General features: G+C 41.5%; 2 protein-coding genes across 2 annotated transcripts in view; both read right to left on the bottom strand.

Moving 5' to 3' along the window:
* adam23a (ADAM metallopeptidase domain 23a) overlaps nt 1-15,550 on the bottom strand; it is a 31,555-nt gene extending 16,005 nt beyond the window's left edge. Inside the window, exons 1-17 of the mRNA XM_036569852.1 lie at nt 15,242-15,550; nt 14,482-14,663; nt 11,908-11,984; nt 9,330-9,393; nt 9,169-9,251; nt 8,778-8,841; nt 5,940-6,012; nt 5,748-5,833; nt 5,531-5,596; nt 4,884-4,952; nt 4,603-4,769; nt 4,433-4,517; nt 3,435-3,522; nt 2,805-2,856; nt 2,611-2,710; nt 1,614-1,685; nt 404-490 (exon numbers count right to left, since the gene is read on the bottom strand). Of these exons, the coding sequence (XP_036425745.1) occupies nt 404-490; nt 1,614-1,685; nt 2,611-2,710; nt 2,805-2,856; nt 3,435-3,522; nt 4,433-4,517; nt 4,603-4,769; nt 4,884-4,952; nt 5,531-5,596; nt 5,748-5,833; nt 5,940-6,012; nt 8,778-8,841; nt 9,169-9,251; nt 9,330-9,393; nt 11,908-11,984; nt 14,482-14,663; nt 15,242-15,320 (1,494 nt within the window). The 5' untranslated portion in view covers nt 15,321-15,550. The remainder of the gene's footprint in view (nt 1-403; nt 491-1,613; nt 1,686-2,610; nt 2,711-2,804; nt 2,857-3,434; nt 3,523-4,432; nt 4,518-4,602; nt 4,770-4,883; nt 4,953-5,530; nt 5,597-5,747; nt 5,834-5,939; nt 6,013-8,777; nt 8,842-9,168; nt 9,252-9,329; nt 9,394-11,907; nt 11,985-14,481; nt 14,664-15,241) is intronic.
* Nucleotides 15,551-16,073: 523 nt separating this feature from the next.
* On the bottom strand, nt 16,074-23,060 carry zdbf2 (zinc finger, DBF-type containing 2). Its single transcript, XM_036569846.1, is given in 8 exon segments — nt 16,074-18,368; nt 18,371-19,959; nt 20,222-20,349; nt 20,967-21,066; nt 21,791-21,824; nt 21,970-22,014; nt 22,133-22,231; nt 22,973-23,060. Coding segments are annotated over 6 exon segments (2,691 nt in total). The 5' UTR covers nt 22,007-22,014; nt 22,133-22,231; nt 22,973-23,060; the 3' UTR covers nt 16,074-17,565.
* Nucleotides 23,061-23,080: the final 20 nt, after the last annotated feature.

The raw sequence follows: 23,080 nt of genomic DNA, 5'->3' as shown, positions 1-23,080 counted from the left end.
GAACATAAAAGAAGGCAGAGAAAAAGATGAGAGAAGATGGAGCTAGCAGAGCCAGTGCCTTTTAATATTACATTAGTCATCTTTTTTTAGGCTTTCCGAGCTACAAGAACAAGATTGACGAAGGATGAAAATGTACTGCTTTCAATTCATCCATCCCTAAAAAAGAACTGTTCAATTTAAAAATAGACAGCTTGCCTGAGTAATCCAATTCAAGCTAAAATGTACAAGGAACGGAGTAAATAGAACTAAAGTGTATAATAAATTGGCTGCTCACCAACATTTATCACTTAAGTTTAGTCTTTATTTCTGTTGTTTGTGAAGTCTGATCCCATTCCTGGTTTGGCAAATTAATAAAAATTCTATAGACACTTCTGTATGGAATTGGGTGCTTTTATGGCCTTACCAGACAGGTGCTGTTACAACAGGGCCCGTCACTGCAGTGAGCACCATTAGACAGAGAGCACTTCTTACAGCAGTCTTTATAGCACTCCTGCAGCAGCAAAAACATACAGTAGTCACTCTCACAAAGAGCTGGCAGTTCAAATATGTTGCAACCCCGCAATAACGGTATTTTTCGTAATTTATGCATAATTCAGTCGTTGAGATGTACACAAGGTCATTCCCGTGACTTGATGTGAAATGATTCACTGTAAAGAAACCTAACAAATCAGATTTCTTAACAATGGTGGTGACAGGAACCAGGGATTGTAATGTCTATTCAAATATCCTCAAAAATAGCCATTTTATGTTTTATGTATCCACAAAAACCTACACAAGTTTTACATGTAATGTTAATAATGGAAAATGGATGTAAATCTTAAATAATTATTTTTTTCTTTGGGTACTATTTTGCCTTACAACACCCTGCATGTACCTCACTGCCATGACAGAATTTTATAAAATGCGTTTAAGGCTAAAGTGTTAAGGGAATGTCTGGTTCCTATCACCACCTTGAACATGTCTGACAAAGTCTCTCTAGAATGCATTTCTCATCTTATTTTACTTACTTTTTTAAATCTTAATGATTTAATTGTGCATAAAATTTGAAAAATCAGTTGAATTCCCCTTTGAAGCGCCCATGTCCTACATTATTAAAGCCCATTTACAGCTTTTGTGAAGTTTAATATACAAAAAAAGTTATTTTTCCATGACGATTTTCCAAATTTTCTATTTTCCCTTAGAATTAAACAGGCTGTTTTTGTTACTGTATCTTTAAGACTGATATATGTAAATGAGCTCTGTTCTCATTGGCTGTCCTCTATTGTGCCTCATTCAAACAGCAGTCTGGGTTTAAATACTCTTTATAACTTCAGCATGAATAGGCGGAGCTAAACTGCTGTAGGTGAAACAGGCAGATATATGTAAATGTGATGTTTGCATGGCATCACATACACAGTGAATTCAAGACAGGCTGTTTTTTCAGCCCAATTACCATATACGGGCTGTATGGGCAGGGAAGTGAAATGTACATTTTGAAACTTTAACAATGTTTACATGCTACGTCAAACTTTTTGATTAGATTGAATTCAGTTTTCCAAGATACAGGCCCTTTAAGTATACATGTCACTGATGGTATATGGTAGTAATGGTAAAAACGATAAATGTCAACTCACCATCCGGGCTCCACAATCACACTCCTCTCCAACCTCCACGTATCCATTGCCACACTCTGTAGCCTCAAAGAGCTGCAAACGGACAGGCAACTTTCTCTTCATGACAGAAGACTTACAAAGTGCTTAATCAAAGTGCTCAATAATGTGACATGGTTAAGGACCAGCTTGCATTATTTTAAACAAAATAATTTACATTTAACTTCAAGACTCTGACTTCTCCTTCTTTGAAAACAGATGGACAGCTAAACGGATACTACTGAGACACCGGAGGAAGAGTCGTCCAAGAGTCGTTATGAAGAATGGACTACAGCAATGGCACAGCTGGCTGCTTATGAGAGAGACTGAACAGACTTGATCATTATACACTCACATGGAGTCCCTTCACCAGCAGGCTATCAGCAACTTAATGACTTATAATTTAGTACCATAAACAGGCTGTAACCTGTGCTTAGAAGGAAATGTCAGTGTGGTGTTTTTTCCTGTTTTGTAACTGATATTAGTGGTAGTCTTGATGACTCTTTACTTGGGTACATTGATCCTTTTATTTTATGTTCAAATTTTCAATAAAATAAAATATTTGTTAAAAATTAATTAGAATTTACATTTGCTGGATTAAATGAATACATCGGTTAATCCTAACGTTCAACTGGAACTGTGATTTGTCAAGATGCTCACAGTAGACAGTAACAAGGGTACACAGCACTGCTCTTATGAGGCATCAAAAGCTATTTGAGAGCTAGTAGTACCCCTTAGAGCATATGAGTGAGTTACAAACCAGTTCCATGAAGTACTTTACATCTAAAAGCACTGTGACTCCTGTCTGGGTGTATTTAAGCTTCTGATGTGAGGTCATCAGTATTGCCGAGGCCAATATTGTGATAACAATTAATATTGTGCAGCCCTAGTGTGTCTTATGTTTTACAGAAGGATTTTGTTTGCAGTGTATGTGTGTATAAGGGGTGGGATGGGAGGATAATTTAATGAAATTCAGGATCACCTTGTTGGGTCTGTTAAACAGACAGGAAGCGCCTCCCCTGAGCAGAAAGTTCTTATAGTCAGTGATGCTGCATTTGGAGAACCTGCGAGGATGCTGCACTCTAAATAACAGAGCAAAGCAACCAAGGCTTAGAAAATGTGTGATAACATACATGAAAACTCTTTGAAAGGAACGTGAGAAATGCAGCACTGTACCCTGTATCTTCCATTATGCATCCCACCCATGAGTCCATGCAGCCACACTCTTCTGTAGAGCACAAAACAGACAGACAAATTAGAGTAAATTAGTAGTTTGGCAAAAAAAAAGTGTTAATTAATCTTAAATAGATCTGCTTATGTTTTAACACTGTGACTCATACTGTCATCTATTAAATGGACAAAGGTATCACTGTTGTCGGAAGAAAACCTCGTATCTCCAAAATAGTAACTTTACAGGAGAAGGAAAAAACATGCTTTACTTTTAATGTAAGTCAATGGAACCAAGTCATTTTGGGCCGTTTCTTTTGGTCCATTCTTCATGAAATTTACATACAGTGAAAAGGGCAACAAGTATTTTCAGATTATGATAAAAACTGAAAAACTGAGGTTTTCTTCCGACAACAGCCGTATGTAGCATAGCTAAAAACAGTAGTAGTGGCAATTGAGAAGCCAGAAATTTGGCCATACTAAAGAAGAAGACTTCAAGAACCAAACAAGTCTCGAATAATTGGTCACATTTAGTGTAAAGGGAAAACTGTGTAAATCAAATTTTTCGCTAAAGTATTCCTTAAATACTCAAGGGCCTCTCATAATGAATAGAATAGCATAACACAGCCTTAGACATACTTCTCCTGATAACAGGGTCCCACTGGATGCCCAAATTCTGTGCCAGACTTTGAGAGAGAGAGGCAGCCATCGTCCATGTGCTGCCAAACTGAGGAAGTGAGAGAGGAAACAGAGAGGGAGTAGTAATATCATATGTCAAGTCTCATTCAAGCAGTTTTTTACTAGAGGTGATTTTCTCTTATAAAGTTTTTATGGGTTTTTGCATGAAAAATCAGTCATTTTTACATGACCATTTCCCATCCTCTCTTTATCCCTTAGAATTAAAACAGGCTGTTTCGTTACTATGCCGTTACAACTGGTATATGTAATTGAGCTCATTTCTGTTTGGCTGCTGTGTATTGTGCCTCATTCAAAAAGCAAGCTCAAATACTCCAGATAACTTTAGCATGAATGGCTGGAGCTAAACTGTTGTAGGCTGAATAAGTGGATATATGTAAATGTGTTGGTTTTGGTGACATCACATTTAAAACGAGCAGTTTTTGCAGCGGACTGTGGTTTCTTTTCTTTTCTTTTCTTTCATTGGTTTTGGTTACTTCCATTCTGTTTTTGCCCATTTTAATTTCCAGAGCTTACACTGTTAACAGATCAGCTATTGATTGTAGGCGTATCCTGATGTAATATTTAGTAGCTATATGTGTTTACAACAGAAAGTATATTGTCCTGATTTAATCCCTAGCAGATGTAGCAATAGCTGCAGGGGAAATAAAAAGTATAAAAGCTTACATGCTTAAACTGTTGTCAGACTGGGTTACTACAGACCGATATTCGAATAAAGACATCATTCCTGCAAACCCTGCTCTCTCGAGTCCTTCCTTGACGTGGATTTACTACAGGACTGAGAAGTGAAGAGTATGTTTTAAAGTTTCAGCAATGTTTATGTATCTTAGTCTTTATTAAAAGAAATGAGAAAAATTTTGTCATTATACGTCCTTTCAAATAACCCAAACATCCCAGGCTTATCTTTCAACTCAATATGAAAAACATGCACCCAGACTCACCTCATTAACACCCACTCCTCGTCCTGCTGAACACACCCCGCCGATGTAGGCCACGCTGCTCCGGCCATAATGAAACGTGACATTCCTGCAAAGAAAAAAGAAAACAACTTTCTTTACTGTACTAATGCTGTTGTTATACCGTACTAAAGTGCTGACTATTGCAGACTCACGTAAAGAGGTGGACAGCATCAGCATTGATGCGGATGTTCTGCTGTCGATATTTGGAGAAATCTCTGAGCATTTCCAGAGGCTTCACACTAAGAGGAATCCTGTCTCTGTCTGTCCAGATCTCCACGGCAACCAGCACCACACGCGTGTTCAGCTGCTCTTTGAAGATCTGCGGAAAAGCATGACTTATATGAAAATCACAAAAATATACAGATGGTTGTCAATTTTCCATTAAAACAAAAGGCAATGCTGCAGCAATGTGGCAGTAGTAATATAAACTTACAGCATCTACAAGGTTGACCACTGATTTGGCAAAGTTCCTGGTATGCTTTTTGCTGTTATGCCTCTTAAACTGAAAACACAACAGACATACTGCATAAATCAACAGACTGCATCAAAACAAAGTAGGTTACCATTATATTTTACTACACTGTGCCTCCTAGTGGGCAAAAGCTACACTGTTAGAAATAAAGGTTCTGTGCAGGTGCCTTTCTCGTTTATCAAGGTATAAACAGTGTGAATTTACCCCACCAATAGGTACAACAGTGGTTTTAAGGTCCAATTGTGCACCTTAAATAAGTTTTTCCAGGTGAAAAGTCCATATTTGTGCCTTTTCATAATTGAATGTTTTAAAACCGAACAATAAAATAAAAAACCAACTTTACAACTTAGAAAATATCATTTCAGTGGTTCATGGTACAGTTATGTTCCCTGACTAAAGGTACTGATATGTACCTTTGAAAGTACCACCCCAGTGACAAGAGGGGTACTGACCCAGTCCCAGTTTCATACCTTTATTTCTGAGAGTGTACAAAACATAAAAAGGAGTCTGGAAAAAAAGGAGACTTTGCTATTATAAAGGTTCAAGATTCATTATTGTGCTAAAACAAAAGGAAAGCCATATCTGTGTCTTGCAACATGTTTACTCACTGTGTTGTGGTCACTGACGATCATAATTTCCAGATACTTCATTTCCTCAAATACCTTCTGTGGCACCTAACAGAGACACTTCACCATCAGTACACAGCACACACACTATCCCGCATACTTAAATTCCATCAACAGTCTAGATCTCCGCACAAAAGAGCGCGTCAGCATTTAGAGGTATTTCCATAGCAACAGACAGCGCAGGGGTCAGGGGTCTCACCGCTCGTTTCCTACGCCTCCTCAGCCAAGGCATGTCGGAGAAGATCTGCTCTTCATCCTCCTCTTCCTTCCCCTGGTCCTCGGCAGCTGAGAAAGAGAGAGATAGAGAAAGAGCTGTAACCATGGAAACCAGGGTGGAAACTATGTAATTCGCCAGGTGTCCCTACACAGTGATGAAACGGTGCTCTCTTACCCAGATCAGCGGGGTCATGGCCCATACGGAGCGATGACGTCCGGCGCAAGGTGTGAGGTCGAGACTCTGTTTCCTGTAGGTTAGAGTTCAAACTGTGCAGACTGAAATTGGTCTTTACTATGTAGATATGGAGAATCAATTTATGAGAAAGAAATGCACACAATGCCTTATTAACATCCCTATATTCAAAAATCAGGAGCACCATATAGCACATTTATAGCGAATGGATATAATTCTCTTCCCTATGTTGTAAAATCAAGAGCACTGTACAGAAGACTATGAAAGCCACAGTCACACTAGAAATTTGCAGTTTATGGTACGTGACTCATGTTGCCTTCATAACCAAGTAGGATCTGTGAAGTTTCTGACTTCCAAGTGGCAACAAACCAATTTGAACTTGTAATGCTGCTCCCACAGAACAATAAGACTTTCAAGTTTTGTTTTATGCTCAATAAGCTTTTTGTTTATGACATTAATAAACAGAGGGACAGTCTTAACTGTATGGTTGAGCCATTTGATTTACTGCACTATATTAACAGTGAATTGCCATAGTCTACATTCTCTTTTAAAATAAATGAAGAACTGAATAAACAACTCTTTCATTGAAATGTAAACACATTTTAAAAGCCTTTATATATTAAGTGCTAGCTTACTGTGATAGTTCTTTTTTATGGCAAACAGCTCAGGTTGCATAAAACGCTTTCAGTTGGAATAAGAGATCCAGAATTCAGAGCTAATTGTCATGAAGGCAGCACAAGGCTGGAGCGGAAGATTGGCAAAAAAAAACAAGAGAAATCTTCACTTTGGTTCAGTTAGAATGCTAGCTAACTTGCAAACCATTAACTGTAAAAACACAAAAGTAAACAAAGTTATTCCAGATACTACTTGCATAGTATTGCACACTGAGTTGTAATACAAATGTAGAAAACTAGAATGATTGGCAGCAGTGCGATAAATGGTGTGTTCAGCAGTGCTTAGCCAAGTAGCAAACCTAGTAGATACTAAGTGGCTATCTCGCCCACCATAAATGCACTTTTGCTTAAGAACTTGCACTGGTGAGCAGCTAGTGTGACTTGGACTTAAAGTGAAAAGAATTCACGATTGAAGAAAACAATTTTTTACTCACATGTCACAGAGTGTCCACAGTCCATATATATGAAAACTATGCTGCGGAAACAGCCCGTTTTGAATTCACTGTTTCTGTGAGGACAAACCAAATCATTTACATACATCCTCCCTTTCAACCTACAGCACTTTAGGCCCACCCATTCACGCTGAATTTATAATGAGTGTTTCAGCCTGGGACACTTTTTGAACGAATATAGTGCAGCCAATCAGAAGAGAGGTTATTTACACATATCAGTCTTAAAGGCACAGTAACAAAAACACTATTCAAGTCTAAGGGATAAAGAGCGGTTGGGAAATGGTCATGTAAAGATGACGATTATGTCATTATGACTGTTTTGGTACATAAAACTACAGGAACATACTAAGTGGACTTTGGAGGAAAAATAAAGTGCAAAAAAATGTAGGGTATGGGCTCCTAAATCTCCGCTGTGGCAGTGTTTGTCAACCACTCAGCCACAGACCACAACTGGCCTGCAAAGCACCCTCTGGTGGTCTTTTGGCCAGTACTGAGGGGGTGAGCCCTCAATGGCACTTTGTAATAAAAATCAATTAAAAAAAATCTCACTTAACATGAAACGTATCGTCGCTGTCCAACAAAAACATCCATCTCCATTTTTGTTGATTTTTATTTTTCTACATCATTCGAAAGCCCTTTACGCTGTATGAAAATTTCATGACGGATGGACCAACAGAAATGCTCCAAAATCACTTGGAAATAAAACCTCTTTATATTAACTTACATTTAAAGTTAAGAATGTTTTTTGACTTCTCCTGTAAACTCTTTGGAGATATATGTTTTTCTTTGGACAGCGACAATATAATGTTTTAAAATGGTCAACAATATTAATACATGCTCTGCAACAACGGTGCATGGAGCAGATTCAACTAATTTTTGCCATTTGCCTTTAGAAACAGGGCGGCATGGTGGCGCAGTGGGTAGCACTGTCGCCTCACAGCAAGAAAGGCCTGGGTTCAATTCCAGGCCGGGTGACCAGGGTCGTTTCTGTGTGGAGTTTGCATGTTCTCCCCGTGTCTGCATGGGTTTCCTCCAGGTACTCCGGTTTCCTCCCACAGTCCAAAAACAAGCAGTCAGGCCAATTGGACGTGCTGAATTGCCCCTAGGTGTGAATGTGTATGTCTGTCTGTCTGTCTGCCCTGCGATGGACTGGCGACCTGTCCAGGGTGTATCCTGCCTTCTGCCCAATGACAGCTGGGATAGGCTCCAGCGACCCAGAAGGATAAGCGGTTTAGATGATGGATGGATGGATGGATGCCTTTAGAAACAAAATACACTCAATCGTCCATTTTATTTGTTGTCCACTAGCAAAAAATTCTGCTTGATTTGCCACCATACAACCTGCGTTTTGCCACAAAAACAAGTTTATGTTAACCTAATTGTGTTGAAATTGCTCAAAAAAAATCATTTTTAAGCAAAAAGTTGAGTTTTGTTTTGTTGTGACAGATGTGACTCGAGATGGAAAAGGTTGAGAACCCCTGCGCTAAGGTACATCGCTTGCACACTGCTTACTGTGCTGTTACTGTGGAAGTGAACCGGAAATTCCCCACAATGTTTTCCTAAAATAGTGCGCTGTATGGTGATTAAAGCCCATTCTACATATTAGCCTGTCTGCTAATACAGTGGTCTATAAAGTGCTCCAGATTTTCCAATATAAGGAACAGTGATTAGGTGATCACTAGGTAGAATTTTACCGTGGAGTGAGTCTGGTTTAAGGGCTCGATGAGATAAACAAACACCCCATCGTCGAACATTCCACTGTTAGAAGAGAACGGTGGAAAGCAGAACAGACAAGATATAAAAGGTCAGCAAAAGCAGGAATTATTTTGCCTGGTAAATACAAAAAAATACAGCGACTGCTATCATAGTACGTATATGCCTGCCTGCTCTCTCGTCCTGCCTCTCTCTGTGATACACTGCCACACACTAACATGATGACATTCAAACCCTTTCATGCACTCCACCTGCCATCTGGCCTCACAGTGGGTCTCCAAACGCACACTCAGTCACACAAACACAGGCAGGCATGGACCCTCACACACACATGCACACAAACAAACATGAAGGATCAAGAGTATGTCTTACCGAAGCCCACTGCAAGTTGACAGAGCCACTCGAGAGGCTTCGTTCCCTCTCACTCTACCATGGTAGTAGCAGTGCTCCCCTCCCTAAACGTATGAACACACATAATATGTATTATAACATTTTCTTCTGAGGGGTTTTGTTAATGGGTATATGTGTCTTACCTTCGACAGGACTGGTTTATCTTTCTCATAGTGGATCTCCACGTAGTCTGAAGACAGCAGATCGCTACAAAATAGGACAATTATTGAGATAATATAGAGTACAGCGCGAAAGTCAGAGACCACCTTTTCATTTATTTCATTTCCTGTCCAAGCTGCCATTCAGTAATTGTTATTCATTTTCCAGCATTAATAAAAAGTAAAAAAACATTTATACAACAGAAAATTACACAGGAGCCTCAAAAACTAAAGATAATATCTATATATTTTTCTTCTGTTTTTGTGTGTCCTCCATTCTTTTCAGGAGATGTGATTACGTTTTTTCAAAGAAACCTGCGGGGATATTTTTTCACACCTACAAAGTTCAGTCTTCGAAGTTGGTTGCACTTTTTGCTTCTCACAATCCAAGTTAATCCAAACACATTCAGTCATGTTGAGGTCTGGGCTCTGGGGTGGTCAGTGCATTGTTCTGAGAAAACCAGCAGCTTCTTTGCTTGATTTGCAAATTTTCTTCCTCTCAACCGGTAGCACTGGATTGTCTTATCACAGTGGAAGGATGGGCAAAAATACATGTGGATGTTTTCAGATCTGAAGCAAGAGTTTTCTCCTTTGTCTCAAAGATGAAAGCTTTAAGTGCTGTTTATCTGATGGGGACAGTTTTTGGTGTCTACCAGGACTTGCGTGGTTGTTATGAGGCACATGTTCTCTGTAATCTTTTCATCTTTTTTGAACTCCAGGTTTGGAAAGTCATGTTGTTTTCTTTCTAATTCTTTATGCAAATGGATTACCTTACATCTTCTCAAAAATATCTCCTGAAAACGAATAACTTATACTTACGGCATTTTTAAAACAGTAAACAAATGCAAAGTAAATAAATAAATAATGTCTTTGACTATTGCACAGTACTGCGCATCAACAATAAATCATAAAAACAGCCATTCTCAAGGCATGCTAAAAGGAATAATCAAGTATATTTCAACTGTGTACACAGACAATAATTACAATTAAGCGTGTTAACTCAGCACCTGCCCACTGACATCTGTTATGTTTGTTGCAAGACAACAATCAACATTATAATACAGATGCATCAGACAGATAGTAGGTTGAAAAAGTGGGAGAAACACCTTTAAATCCTCTTTGACACTTGACTAAACTATAACTGCTGCCCACACTACTGCAGGTTGCAAAACTATCTATTTCAGTGCTTAGATTTCATATAAGAAACCTCAGACATTGCAATGAGTCAGTGCTATTCAGACACACACCCACTCACCACCCACAAACACACACACACACACACACACTCCAGCAGCAGACACACACTGAGACACTCTGAATCCTAAAACATCCAGTTTGTTCCCAAACATTTGGTGTCCTAAGTGTTTACTGGTAAGACACACCGGCCAGTATAAAGTACTGTGCAAATGTCAGAGACCCTTTATTTATTTAAAATCCAATAAAAATGGCAAGTAGGCACAAGATCTTCATTTTTTCAGGAGATTAGATTCTGATGACATTTGATTTAAGATAGGCCACTAGGAGAAAATAAGAGAAAACAACAGGACTTTCCAGACCTGGAGTTTTGAAAAATGATTAAAAAGTATAGATAAAATGGGTGCCCTGTGATGGACTGGCGACCCTGTCCAGGGTGTATCCTGCCTTCCGCCCAATGACAGCTGGGATAGGCTCCAGCACCCCACCATGACCCAGAAGGATAAGCGGTTTAGATGATGGATGGATGGATAAAATGGGACTCCTAATAGCTGTGCACTCCTAATAGCTGCGCAAGACTTGGCAGACCTGGTAGAAGTTAAAGCAGTGAGAAGCAGAAAATGTAACCACCTTCTAAGACTAAATTTTGGAGGTGTGGAAAAATATCCCTGCAGATTTCTTGGCAAAAACCGAAAGCAAGTCTCCTAAAAAGAATGGAAGCTGGAAAGGGCCGACAAACCAAATCCTGTACAAAATTTGATGTTATATTTATTTGCTGAAGCGTCTGTGTAATGTTTTGTTAAATATATGTTTTTATGTTCTTTCCAGATGCTAAAAAAAATGAATAACTTGTACTTAATGACTGTTTTGACAGGAAATTAAATAAATGTATAAATGTAGGGTGGTCTCTGACTTTTTCCACAGTACTGTATGTTGTTCTAAAAGCATCTCCTCTGAGAAAGTGATATATTGCTGCTGTCGGAAGAAAACCTTGTATCTTCATTTTTCAGTTTTTGACATAATTTGAAAATGTATCTTGCCCTTTATATTGTGTGTAACTTTCATGATGAGTGGACCAAAAGAAATGGCCCAAAATGACTTGGAAAAAAGTCTGGTTCCATTGACTTACATTAAAAGTAAAGCATGTTTTTTTCCTTCTCCTGTAAAGTTACCATTTTGGAGATATGAGGTTTTCTTTCGACGACAGTGATATGCTTACCCATCCATAATACTGTGTATAATTTCTGCCATGCTGCACAATATGAGCATCCTCCCACGGCCTTGAATCACATGCGTATACTCAATCCTGCAGAATTCGCCCTCCCCTACAAACGCTCACACAAATAAACACACACATCCCTACACCTACTTGTTTAGTGTGAGATCCAGAGTGAAAGTGGAACCGAAGGCATCCAGCTGGAAGCTCACCTCGGCTAAGTGAACGGCCTACGGGAGTCAGACAAACAAGGATGTTCTGAGACTGAGACACATACAGAACCGGATAGAAAAATCTAAACCCATACTCAAGGATAGTATTATTTCTTTAATGTAATAAAGACTCAAATACTAGTAGAAGTAACCTAACTGAAAAAGAGTCAAGTACTTAAGTCCTCAGTTTACTACAGAATTGCAATGGAACTTTGTAAGTACATCCAACATCAGCACTAGTTTCAGGGAACTGAAACAACCATGCGAAAGTAAACCCAAACTTAGGCACCAAATACAATTGGTTAAACTGGAACTGAGTAAAAAGTAGCTTATTTCCAAACAAATACACTTGATTAGAAATCCATCAATTAAAATGTTATTTAAAGGGGAATTTCATCAAAATTCCATCAGGAAAATTTCTGCATTATTAAATGGTTATGTGGGAAACAAAGGCATCTGAAATGCTCCACTCTAGAGAAACTTTCTGAGTAAAACTGTTCACAGTGGTGGTGATAGGAACCAGACGACTGAAGCGTTTAATGCATCCAAACAGTTATTACATGAAATGGTTACAAATACATTGTTTAATGCCTGAGATGCTGTTTTACCAGCTTTTGGCCTCCATTTACTGGTTAAAAAGCATAATTTTTTAATCAATAAATGGAGGAGAGGTACATGCAGGACATGCAGGAGATACAAAGAAAAGGTATTTTGGTCAGATTTGCCATTGTTTAATCATTATCAACATTACATATAAAAACTCTGAAGATGTGTACCATTACTGGTCATTTTAGATGGTAAATAAAATGGGCACTTGGGTCCCCAAGTTCTCCACTCCTGATTCCTCTCACCATCATTGCAACAAAATCAGTTTCTTAACAATGCATCATTTCTCATTAAACCTGAATTACCTTGTTTACATCTCAATTTATATGCTGAAATTTGGAAAAGTCAGTCAGGAATTCCCCTTTAAAACCCAAATAACAGAATTAGGAACTAAATATGAATGGCTACACTGGAGTAAAAAGTAAATTATGTTCCTCACAAATATTGCATATAATTAGAAATACTCTAATTTGAAAACATTCTATTGCAATGTTATGCAGGTACATGTAACTGCGTGAGTACAACTAGTTATTACCCACCTCTAGGCACACAGGACATTGGCCTTGACATGAATAACAATGCACCAACACATTGCAGGGATGTATGCACAAAAAGATGGTGTTTAAAAATAGCCACCATAACACACAATCCCCACACAAAATCTACATGAATCAACATAATAACTTTTCCTTTGGGAGCAGAAAAGAATACCTCAAATTACACAGGAGTGCTGTTTTAGCCTGAAATGCTGCATTGGCAGCATGAGGCAGGAGGTGTGCACTGCAAGCAAACCCCCAACCTCTGTCCCTGCTGGGGGGAAAGTGCTACTTTTGCGAAAAAGGATGTTGGGGTTGAAGGGAAGGGGGGGTAGTGGACCATGTTCAGCTCCGTGCACTGGGCCCGATGATGTACACAATGCACCATTCTCAGCAGCTGCTGAGGAAGAGGGAGGGAGGAAGGGGGAGCACTTGCAGCTTTTTTTTGCCTCACTACAATAAAGTGCTCAACCAGCATTCCATCACACACACACACACACACACAAACACACACACATATAACACTCACCAAAACAGGGGCCGGCATTGCATACCGCCCTCTGCTCCTGGGCACATCATTTCACATTTTGGCAACTGAAAATGCAGAGCCTGTAGCCCGAGTGGCCACTTGCGTTTGAGACTTTCTTTTTCCTTTTTAACAAACCTGTTTGGTCATATTTTGTTGCAATTTGTTAACTGCAACCACAGCAATAGCTAAACTCTTTTGGCCAGGCACTAATCTGTGTCAGACTTTGCTGCAGTTTGTTTACTGTAACAACCGCAGTAGCTAAAGTTGTGTGGTGAATATGGTGGTCACTCAAAAAGCAGCCGTGGCTGAAACACTTCTTATAACTTCATTTTGAATGGGTGGGGCTAAGCTGCTGTCGCGAAAGTGGATAGACATCAATGCACTGGTTTTAGTGACATCACAAAACCGCAGAATTTTAAATGGGCTGTTTTTGTAGCTTATTTTCCATATATGGCCTGTATGGACTGGGAAGTGTTGAAACTTTAACAGTGTTTATTTACTACATCAAACTCTTTTATTTCAAAAGAGAGAAATAGTCAGTTTTCCATGATATGGGCCATTTTAATTAAACGAGGTGTTAAATAACCTGGCGTTGAGAGCCTTTCCCCACAGTAAATATACAGATTCCTGCATCAGGATGGACCAGACTGGCAGGAGGGACCACCACAGTCACCACAGAGCCTATGTTCGTTTTAATGTAAAGTTATAAACACAATGTATATACAATGAACCTGTTTCTATTATTCTGGTCACATGTGCACACATTCCTACACTAACCCTCACTAACTCTCACACACTGACAATCACTCACTCTCTCGGCCGCCCCCAGCAGCGCCCACCTCACCTGGCCATCGGCCTGGTTGCGCGCGCGAGTGTCCAAGTCGTGGTGCGCGCTCTCCGCCTCCTCGTTCACATAGTAGATGAGGCGTGATGGGTAAGTGATGGCCACCTCGTGCCCGTGCTCGCGCCGCGTCCTGCCGGCATCGCGCTCCCTCGGCTCCTCCTCATTCTGCGCGCGGGGGGACACTGCAGGGACACGAGGCGGCACCGACATACACCGTTAACTCTCGGACAGGAAGCCCGTCAATTATACATGAAGGGGAGAGAGAGAGAGAGAGAGAGAGAGAGAGAGAGAGAGAGAGAGAGGGGAAGAAGCGCTGCTAGCAAGAGCGCACAGTAAATCACAGGCACTGACCCCTCAAATGCATAAAAACCCAAATCCAAAACCCTCTTGCAAAGCAACTGACCGGTCCAAACAGCAATGCAAATGATCCCCCAGCTCCTGCACTGGTTGCTGCAACACATGCATGTTTAAAGCAGCAGCCTCTGATAATCAAATTAGGATGCACTTTGGCTCGTGCAGGCGCAGGGATCCCGGATGCCCCCCTCATTCGACTCGGCCTGCTACAACACTCAGCCTGGCTGCACATAAACACAACCAAACAGTGGAGTCTTTCTCAATCTAGACCCTCGATGATGCACGTCTGCGTCTGATCGTCAGGATATGGGGGGTATCCCCCCCGCCCGAGGGGCGCACACACACAAGCCGTGAGGAATAACAGAGTCGTGTCGTTACGAAAGGCGGACAGGTGGCGTCTACGTACCCGTTGATGCTGAGGAAAACGAATGCAGCAGGGCTATCAGGATGCTAGCGAGCAGTCTCGGCTGGAGCATCAGACGCATGATTCATATTTGAAGGCTGGAAAAAGAGAGGACGTTAGCGCGTCAGGCTACGACGAGCGTCCCGGCCCATTGTTGCAAAAGAGGTTGAATCGTTGGCGCGTCCCGCGGGAAGAGAGACGGGCTGGGCTGGGTTGGGAGAGGGGGGGAAATCCTGCCTGCAGCATCGGCGATGGAAGGGGCTGGCTGGGGAGCGAGGATGACAGGCGGAGGGGTGGGGAGCACGGCTGAGCGAAGGTGGGATGGTCGTACGGGGTAGAAGGCGGTGGCCGAGCATCCCACATAGCGGGCGAAGCCACTGCGGCTGCGCACTGCATCCGTTGACGTGCGAGCCGAGTTGCGCACGAGCGCGCGCGCTCTCCTCGCTAAAACACATTCTCATGTTTCGACCCCAGGCAGAGAGGTGAAAGGCTATTTGTCACATTCATGCCTGTGAGCTCAGGCACGCTTTCAGGTTCGTACGATTTAGCCGTTTCTGGGCTAAGCTGCAGATCAAAGCACCGCAGTTGTTGCCTCGAAGGTTTTGGGGGTTCACAGAGCTCTTATTCTTCGAGATCTCCATGACCGCCAGGCATCATTAAAGCGGTTATTTGCGGTGGGATAAGCACGAGGCATGGGGGCAAAGCCATCCCTGCTGGATGGACATGCAAGTGAGATTCTTAGTATGATGGTCTCAAGGGACCAACGAACCATGGAATGGCCCACTTGGAGGGAGGGAGGGAGGGAGGAGAGAGAGACGTTCAGAGAAGTGATGGAAAACATGCAAGGCAATGCAAGTTTTATATAATCAATAAAAACTTTAATGTCCAGTAATTATTAAATATTTAAACATTTTGACAAAAATATTTCTTAAAAACTTAAAAAAAACTTTTTCTTAAAAAAAAATATTCCCATGAACCATAAAAATGAATGATATGACTAACAAACAAGAAATACAGACACAAAATTAACTAGAAATCCAACTGTGCAAAATTATACAGCATCTGACAGACACACCAGCTGCTCGCCTACATGTCTGCCCCTCATATGCAAAAGAGCCTAGGCTAAAATGGTGCCTTCTAGTTTAAAGGGGAACTCCTCTGATTCATCAAAACATCTCCATAATTCAGTGGTTGATGTTCAAGCATATGGTTGATATTTCATTCATAGTGGCTTGATGTGAAATGCTGCAGTGTAGAGAAATTTGCTGACTCTGATTTCTGTACAGTGGTAGGGAGAGGAACCAGGGGCTGCAATGTCTATAACGCAAATATAGCCATTTTATTTCCCATCTAAAGCAAGCAGTGAAAATACACGTGAGTTTCTATAGCAATCCTGTCAAAAGAAAAACGTGTACCTCCAAAATTATGAAAAAACATTCTTAACTTATAATGGAAGTTAACTTAAAAATATATTTTTCAGAATAATTTTGGACTACTTCTATCGGTCCATTCATTATGAAACTTTCACACAGCATAAAGGGCAGCTGACGGGGCGGAAGGTTAGGGAACCTGCCTTGTGACCAGAAGGTCGCTGGTTCGATTCCCTGAGCTAACAGGACATGACTGAAGTGCCCTTGAGCAAGGCAACTAACCCCCAACTGCTCCCCAGGCGCTGTGGGTAGGGCTGTCCACCACTCCGAGCAAGTGTGCTCACTGCCCCCTAGTGTGTGTGGGGTTAAATGCGCAGGTGAATTTCCTCATTGTGGGATCAATAAAGGATAACTTATTTTTCAATGTGTTTAGGAAAAAAAAACCCACAACAAAAATGTAGATACAAGGTTTTGTCCCCACATTGACAATGATGATGCTTAAATAGCCGTAAATCGGAAAAAAAAATAGTTTAATTACCTATTATTTTGCCTCACTATGCCCTGCATGTACCTCTCCACCATGAATGGATTTTACAAATTTGTTTTAGGCCAAAACCTAATCATAAACACTGTGTCTTGGCAATTTACTTGTAACCATTTAATGTGATATCTTTCTGTGAGGTAGCTTTTCAAGCCATTAAATGCTTCAAGAGTCTAGTTCATATCATCACCACTCTGAGCAATTCAAAACTGTAGTTTTACTTGAATGGAGCATTTTTCATCAAACCACCTTGACTTTGTTTACAACTTTTAATTGTGTTTATGTAGACATTTTGAAAAATCACTTGAATTCCCCTTTAATTCTCTCTATACACCATGGCCATTCTCCTGCAGACTTTGTCCTATAGGGTGCTATAGGGATTCAGTCTGTGTTTTAGTTGGGGGTCCGGGTGGGGGTTACGTAGCCAGTTTAGAAGAGGCTGACGATCTGGGTGAAGCCCTGGTTGAATTCTTGTTTCGGGGAGACACTCTGCCTCCCGCAGCTACACGGGTGCTGACCCTCCGCTGGAGAGGGCTCCTAGACTTTGCCCTAGACCTGGCTTTTACAGACCTCCTCTTAGTTCTGTAAGGGGGTGATGACGGCTTCTTTGCGGGAGTCAGGGGTTTCTCTTTGACTCCCTGCCTCTGAGACCGACGCCTGACTGGTGCATGGTCCACCTGTGCCTGGTCTTCGTTCACGTTGGCCCCTGCAACCTTGAGGGAACCATCAGCATGAGAAGGAGCCTGTGTTCTAGAGGAGCTGTCTGTGTGAGAGGCAGAGGGCATGAGATGGCTCAGGAGGAAACGACTGCTGCTGGAAATCGAGGACCGGCTGAACAAGGCCCTTCGGCTGCTAGACATGGAAGAGTCAGGTTCTGATGGGCCGCCGCTATCCAGGCAAGAACCAGAGGTAGAAGCACAAAGATCTGCCATGCTACCGTCACCACGGCCCTTTCTAGAGCCTCTGGGTGACCGACCCCGTGCTGAAGTGTAGCGCTCCTTGTTGATGTCTGGACTGAGGCTGCGAAATAATTGTCGTACATGGGAGAGGGATTTAGTACTTGCCGTTGAGGACATCCCTTTAGGTGGAGTTTTGAGGATTCTGTTTGTCAGGGGATCATAATATTTGAGAGGGGTCTTCTTGTACTTGTATTTAAGTGCACATTCCTCGTCACATGACTTCCGTTTTCTTCCCATTCTTTTAACTGGAGTGGGCTTGAAGTACCCTGTCCTCCATCTGGGGAAGAAAGAACATAAACTACTGTTTTGGGTTGAAGAGGAGTCATAATCCTGCAGTAAGATGCAGGAAGCTTGAGTGCACACAGTCTCGTCTTCATATCCGGGGTCCTCTCAGGGCTTGGTTCCTTCTGAGTCACAGGGTCACTGAGAAAGGTGCCAACTTCAGGTAATGTTTTTCTCCGCACCACAGGGCAGATTGGGGATGTAGTTTGTGTACCATGGCTCACTTTTACCACTTGGCAGCGTGACGCCATCCGGTATACACGTCGCCTTGTCTTCTTGAACACAGGTGGGGGTTCTGGGTCCTCCTCATGGTGCTCAATAAGAGGTATAACATCTTGGCAATCAGCATCATCAGGCTTTTTCTCCTGATTTCTGTTCTTTTTCCTTTTCCTGCAATGCTTCCCAAAAGCTGCCAGGGATTCACTGTCAAAATAACTACGGAAGTGACCCTGTCTGAACTCTTGCACCATGCAATCTATCTTCAAGTCATCCTCAAACATCACCTGTGCCCATGTCTTTCCCACAAAAGACTGTGGTACGTGAGGAAGATCTGGAATGATCTCCTCTACTTTGTTCTCTTTGGTTTCCCCAGGCTCTGTTTGGCCACTTTCTAACACAGTGTTCAGGGCTGTGTCCAGCTGGGTTTTGTACCCTTGGTCCTCAAGGTTTACATGCACCTCCATAAGGCATGCCAGATGTTTGTCCTCAGCTGTGGTTTTCTCCATTGCTACCTGCAAGGTATTGTCCCATTCTTCACTGTCCTTGGACTCACTTAATGACTGCAAGCTGAGGTGAAAACTGCTCTCTTCCTCTTGCTGATTAGGTCTGGGACTACGATAATAGCAGTACCTCTCAATAACCTCTTCTATCACCTCTCGTATCTGGTCTGATTGCTCACTAAATGTCTGTTCCCTATGTGGACCCTTCCAGGGTGGTAGCACTGCGGTCCATAATACAGACTCCTCAATTGTTGTCCGTGAGGGATCAAGCTGTCCTTTTGAGGTAATGCACTTTGTGGCTGGTGAAGCATGAGAACCTGGGCTGGAATCACTCCTCTCTCTATGCCTATTAGTTTTCCTGTGCGCTTTCCTGTGCTGAAACTGTGGGGATCCTGGCTGGGTGTGAAGAAGAGGTTTTGAGCTACATTGTTGTCTAGATGGTTCAGTCTGGGGACTCTCTGGTTTAACTGTTTGTGCCAAGTGTGATGATGTATGTGGTTTGTCTGTGGCAGACTTGCCACTAGTCCTATGCAAAAATCCCTGTGTGGGGGAAAACTTTTCAGGGACTGGGGGTTCCATCCTTGTTTTCCTTGTTTCAAGACCAGTTTGTGCGCTCGTTCCTGCTCCACTGCCCAAAGGTAAAGAAGTGCCTGCTTGATGCTGACTCTGATTCCTGGATGTGGTTGTGGCTTCAGCTTGCACCATTTGACAGGATTCTTCGTCAGAGCTGGGCATCTCCTCTCGGGTCCCAACAGACGCCCCATCATCCTCTGACCCACAGCACACCTCTGACAACACTTCCCTTGGGACTGGTAATGTGCTCAGGCAAGGCAAGTCATCATGGGTAGGCCTAAAAAGACAGAAACATTGAAAAGGGAAAGAAGTAATTTGGAAAAGTTAAATAGGAATTTATTTATACTATTTATAAAACACTAGCCAAAACTTACATAACATAAAAAACTAAAACCCTAGAATTTACTTATTATCGTAAGTTAAAAAATGAAAAATTAAACAATTAAAAACCCAAAGTGTCAGCTTCACAGGGCGCTCGTTATAATCTGCAAAATAATCTGAGATTTTAAGCAATTGTGACTTCATGGTACAAAACATACCGTGTGTCATTGTAATGATGGGGATGGTGTTGAAGCACATCCTGGAGGAATCTCTCCATCAGGCTTCCAGAGGACACATTTGCCCTTGCAGCCCGCACCACCTCCCTGTGCCTAGCGCTCAGGATGTGCTACAGAAAGCCACAAAACAGTAAATTATGAAGAAAAAAACAACTCCACTGAATTTTAGCAAAATACACCACTCAAAATCAATGATTTAGATAAGGAAAAAAAGTCCCTCTAAATGATAATGCGTAATACCAAACACAGAAGAATACACTACATGCCATACATATCTAAATTACACATGCTTTTTAACAGGGATGACTTATCCACAGGTTTTCATTCCTATCAAGCAAGAACACATTTGATTCCACTTGATTGATTGGTCTCAGTCTTCAAACAGTTGGAAAGTTATGAGATGTGCTCCTGTTTGGCTGGAAGGAAAACATGCAGGCACACCAGCCCTTTTGATGTCCCCTGCTTTAGACAATATCACCAGTTTCTCTGTTCATTTTCTATTCTAAACCTGGACTGCAACCGTTCCTTTAATATAAAGATAAAATCAGATATTACTCTATTCCTTTTTCATGTTTACTTTTAATACATTAGAGGGTCACACATGCTTAAAAGAGGGGTTTAATTAAAATGTCAAAACACATTCAATGCATATTTAGCTCTGGTCAGGAACAGTATTACGCAACAGACAAAAAAATGGATGCTCCTAATGAAAAAAGTAGCTATGTACCTGTTCCACACTGTTATAGAGGACCTGACAGCAGCTGCAGAAGCCCTGCCGCTGAGGTGTGTTTGAGGGACCAGCAACTGGCTGTTCCCCCCTGCTGGTCCTACATTGTAAAGAAAACACAAACACCAAATCATGAACGGCATAATTCCCAAGTCTAGCACTATAAAATAGCACATTGCATTATTGTTACAATATGCCATGATTTGGTCATAAATGGAAAACATATTTTATATTCGCTAGTCTAAACAAATCCCTACAGCTTATCAAAATTCTCATAGCACATGTTGGTGACTTGTGTTTTCCATTCCTTATTTGCAAGAAACACTTCCAGCCTCGTTAACAACAATAACAAAGGAACAAAAAGAGGAATAATAATAACAGCATTTTTCCTGACAAGCTACCAATTTGCTTGTTTTGGAGATTTAGCCAGGTGCTAAAGTAATAAGCAATTTCTCTAGTAAGTCTGTAGGTATTTACAAAATGCTACTTTTAAAACTCATAATAATTATTATTAATTGAAAAATAATAACATTCAAGAGAATTTATTAATCTGCTGCCAACGGCATCAATAAAAACATGTGTGCCTGCTCCATTGGCAGCATGCATGCCCATGCATTCTGGTGCTCCTGGCCCAAAGACAAATGCCAACCGGAAATAATAATAATAATAATAATAATAAACAACAATAATAACAATAATAATAACAACAATGTTACACTTATATAGCGCCTTTCACAATCCCAAAGATTTACCTGAATTACTATCTTCTTTTAATAACTGTATTTTTCTTTATCCTTATTTAACCACTCGAAATTAAAACTCACCTGTTGGCCATGTCCCTTTGCTCCCTATCTGCATCTACAAAAAATTATATGATAAATATGAAGTGAGCGTCACTTACGCATCCAAAATCTCAAAAGAATAGTCAAATGAATGTCCACAAGACAACACTTTTAAGTGTAAAAGACTTAAATAAACAGTCGGAAGTCAACTTAATACATACTTTTAGCAGTGGATACAGGTCTCTCCTCCAGAGGCATAGTACTGTCTGTAAAGAGACGGATGAGTAGTAAACATTTTCATCCACATTACTGTTCGTGTGCGACACAACTTCAAACATCCCGATGGAAAAAACTGGAGAAGAACACAGTTTAGAGTTTACTCACCTGCCAGGAGGAGAGAGGGGATGCAGATCACAGGCTGGCAGATCACATCACTGCATATGGACTCTCACATACCCACGGTGGAGAACTTAGGAGCCGCATCTGGAAAAAATAGTGTGGAAATGTCACGTTTGCCCATTCACTCACATCGGCCAAAGGCCTGACGCCCTGGGCTTAATTCTTGGACTCACGGTATTACTCAAACATAAAAGTAAATACTTAGCCAACCAACACGAGGCTAACACTGGCTTCCTCCCCGTCGGCTTCTTGTTAGAATTTTCCCGTTCCCCCTTAAACGGTGCATCGTTTAAGGTGGAACGGGAAGATTCGTTTAACCAATAGCGGTTACCCAAGTTACCATAGTTCGCATGCTTAGCAGCATAACTACTAGCTTAACATGTATGGTCGAGTATAAACACTGGTAACAGTATCGCTCAAGTTAAGACACCGTTTACACGACTGGCTGGAGTTAGCTAGCTTAGCTAGTTAGCCAGCCAGCTAACCTTGGCCTGCAAGCACGTCCAACTCACGGCTCACAGTGAGCTACAAACTCATCCGAACGGTGACCATAACTAAGTCATATCGTGTTTTATCTTTCCCGAGTACTTTAGAACCGACACGGCGTTTATGAGCAGCGAACAGGCACTTAAGTGTTCAAGCTAACTTACACTGCTAGCTAACCTAGCAGCTAGCATTGCAACGACAGGCCTGGATATTTATTCGTTTGTGGAACCACTGTGCGTCCGAAATGGCGAGTGACCGCAGATGAGATTCGTTTTCAACTATATCTGTATATTCGTTACATATGGACGTTGACAAACTGCGGTCTTTGAGTTTTTTCACCTGACTGAAAACGTTTCTCCATTCAGATCCCATCGGCACCCGTATCTGGCGCAGGGCTTCTCCGCGTGACGTCACAGGAAAGCGCGGGAACCCGCCCTCTTTCAGAAA

This window comes from Colossoma macropomum, unplaced genomic scaffold (assembly GCF_904425465.1).
Source record: "Colossoma macropomum unplaced genomic scaffold, Colossoma_macropomum, whole genome shotgun sequence".
Classification (NCBI taxonomy): domain Eukaryota; kingdom Metazoa; phylum Chordata; class Actinopteri; order Characiformes; family Serrasalmidae; genus Colossoma; species Colossoma macropomum.
The sequence above is the reverse complement of the archived record's forward strand: the minus strand, read 5'-3'. Positions and strand labels throughout refer to the sequence as shown.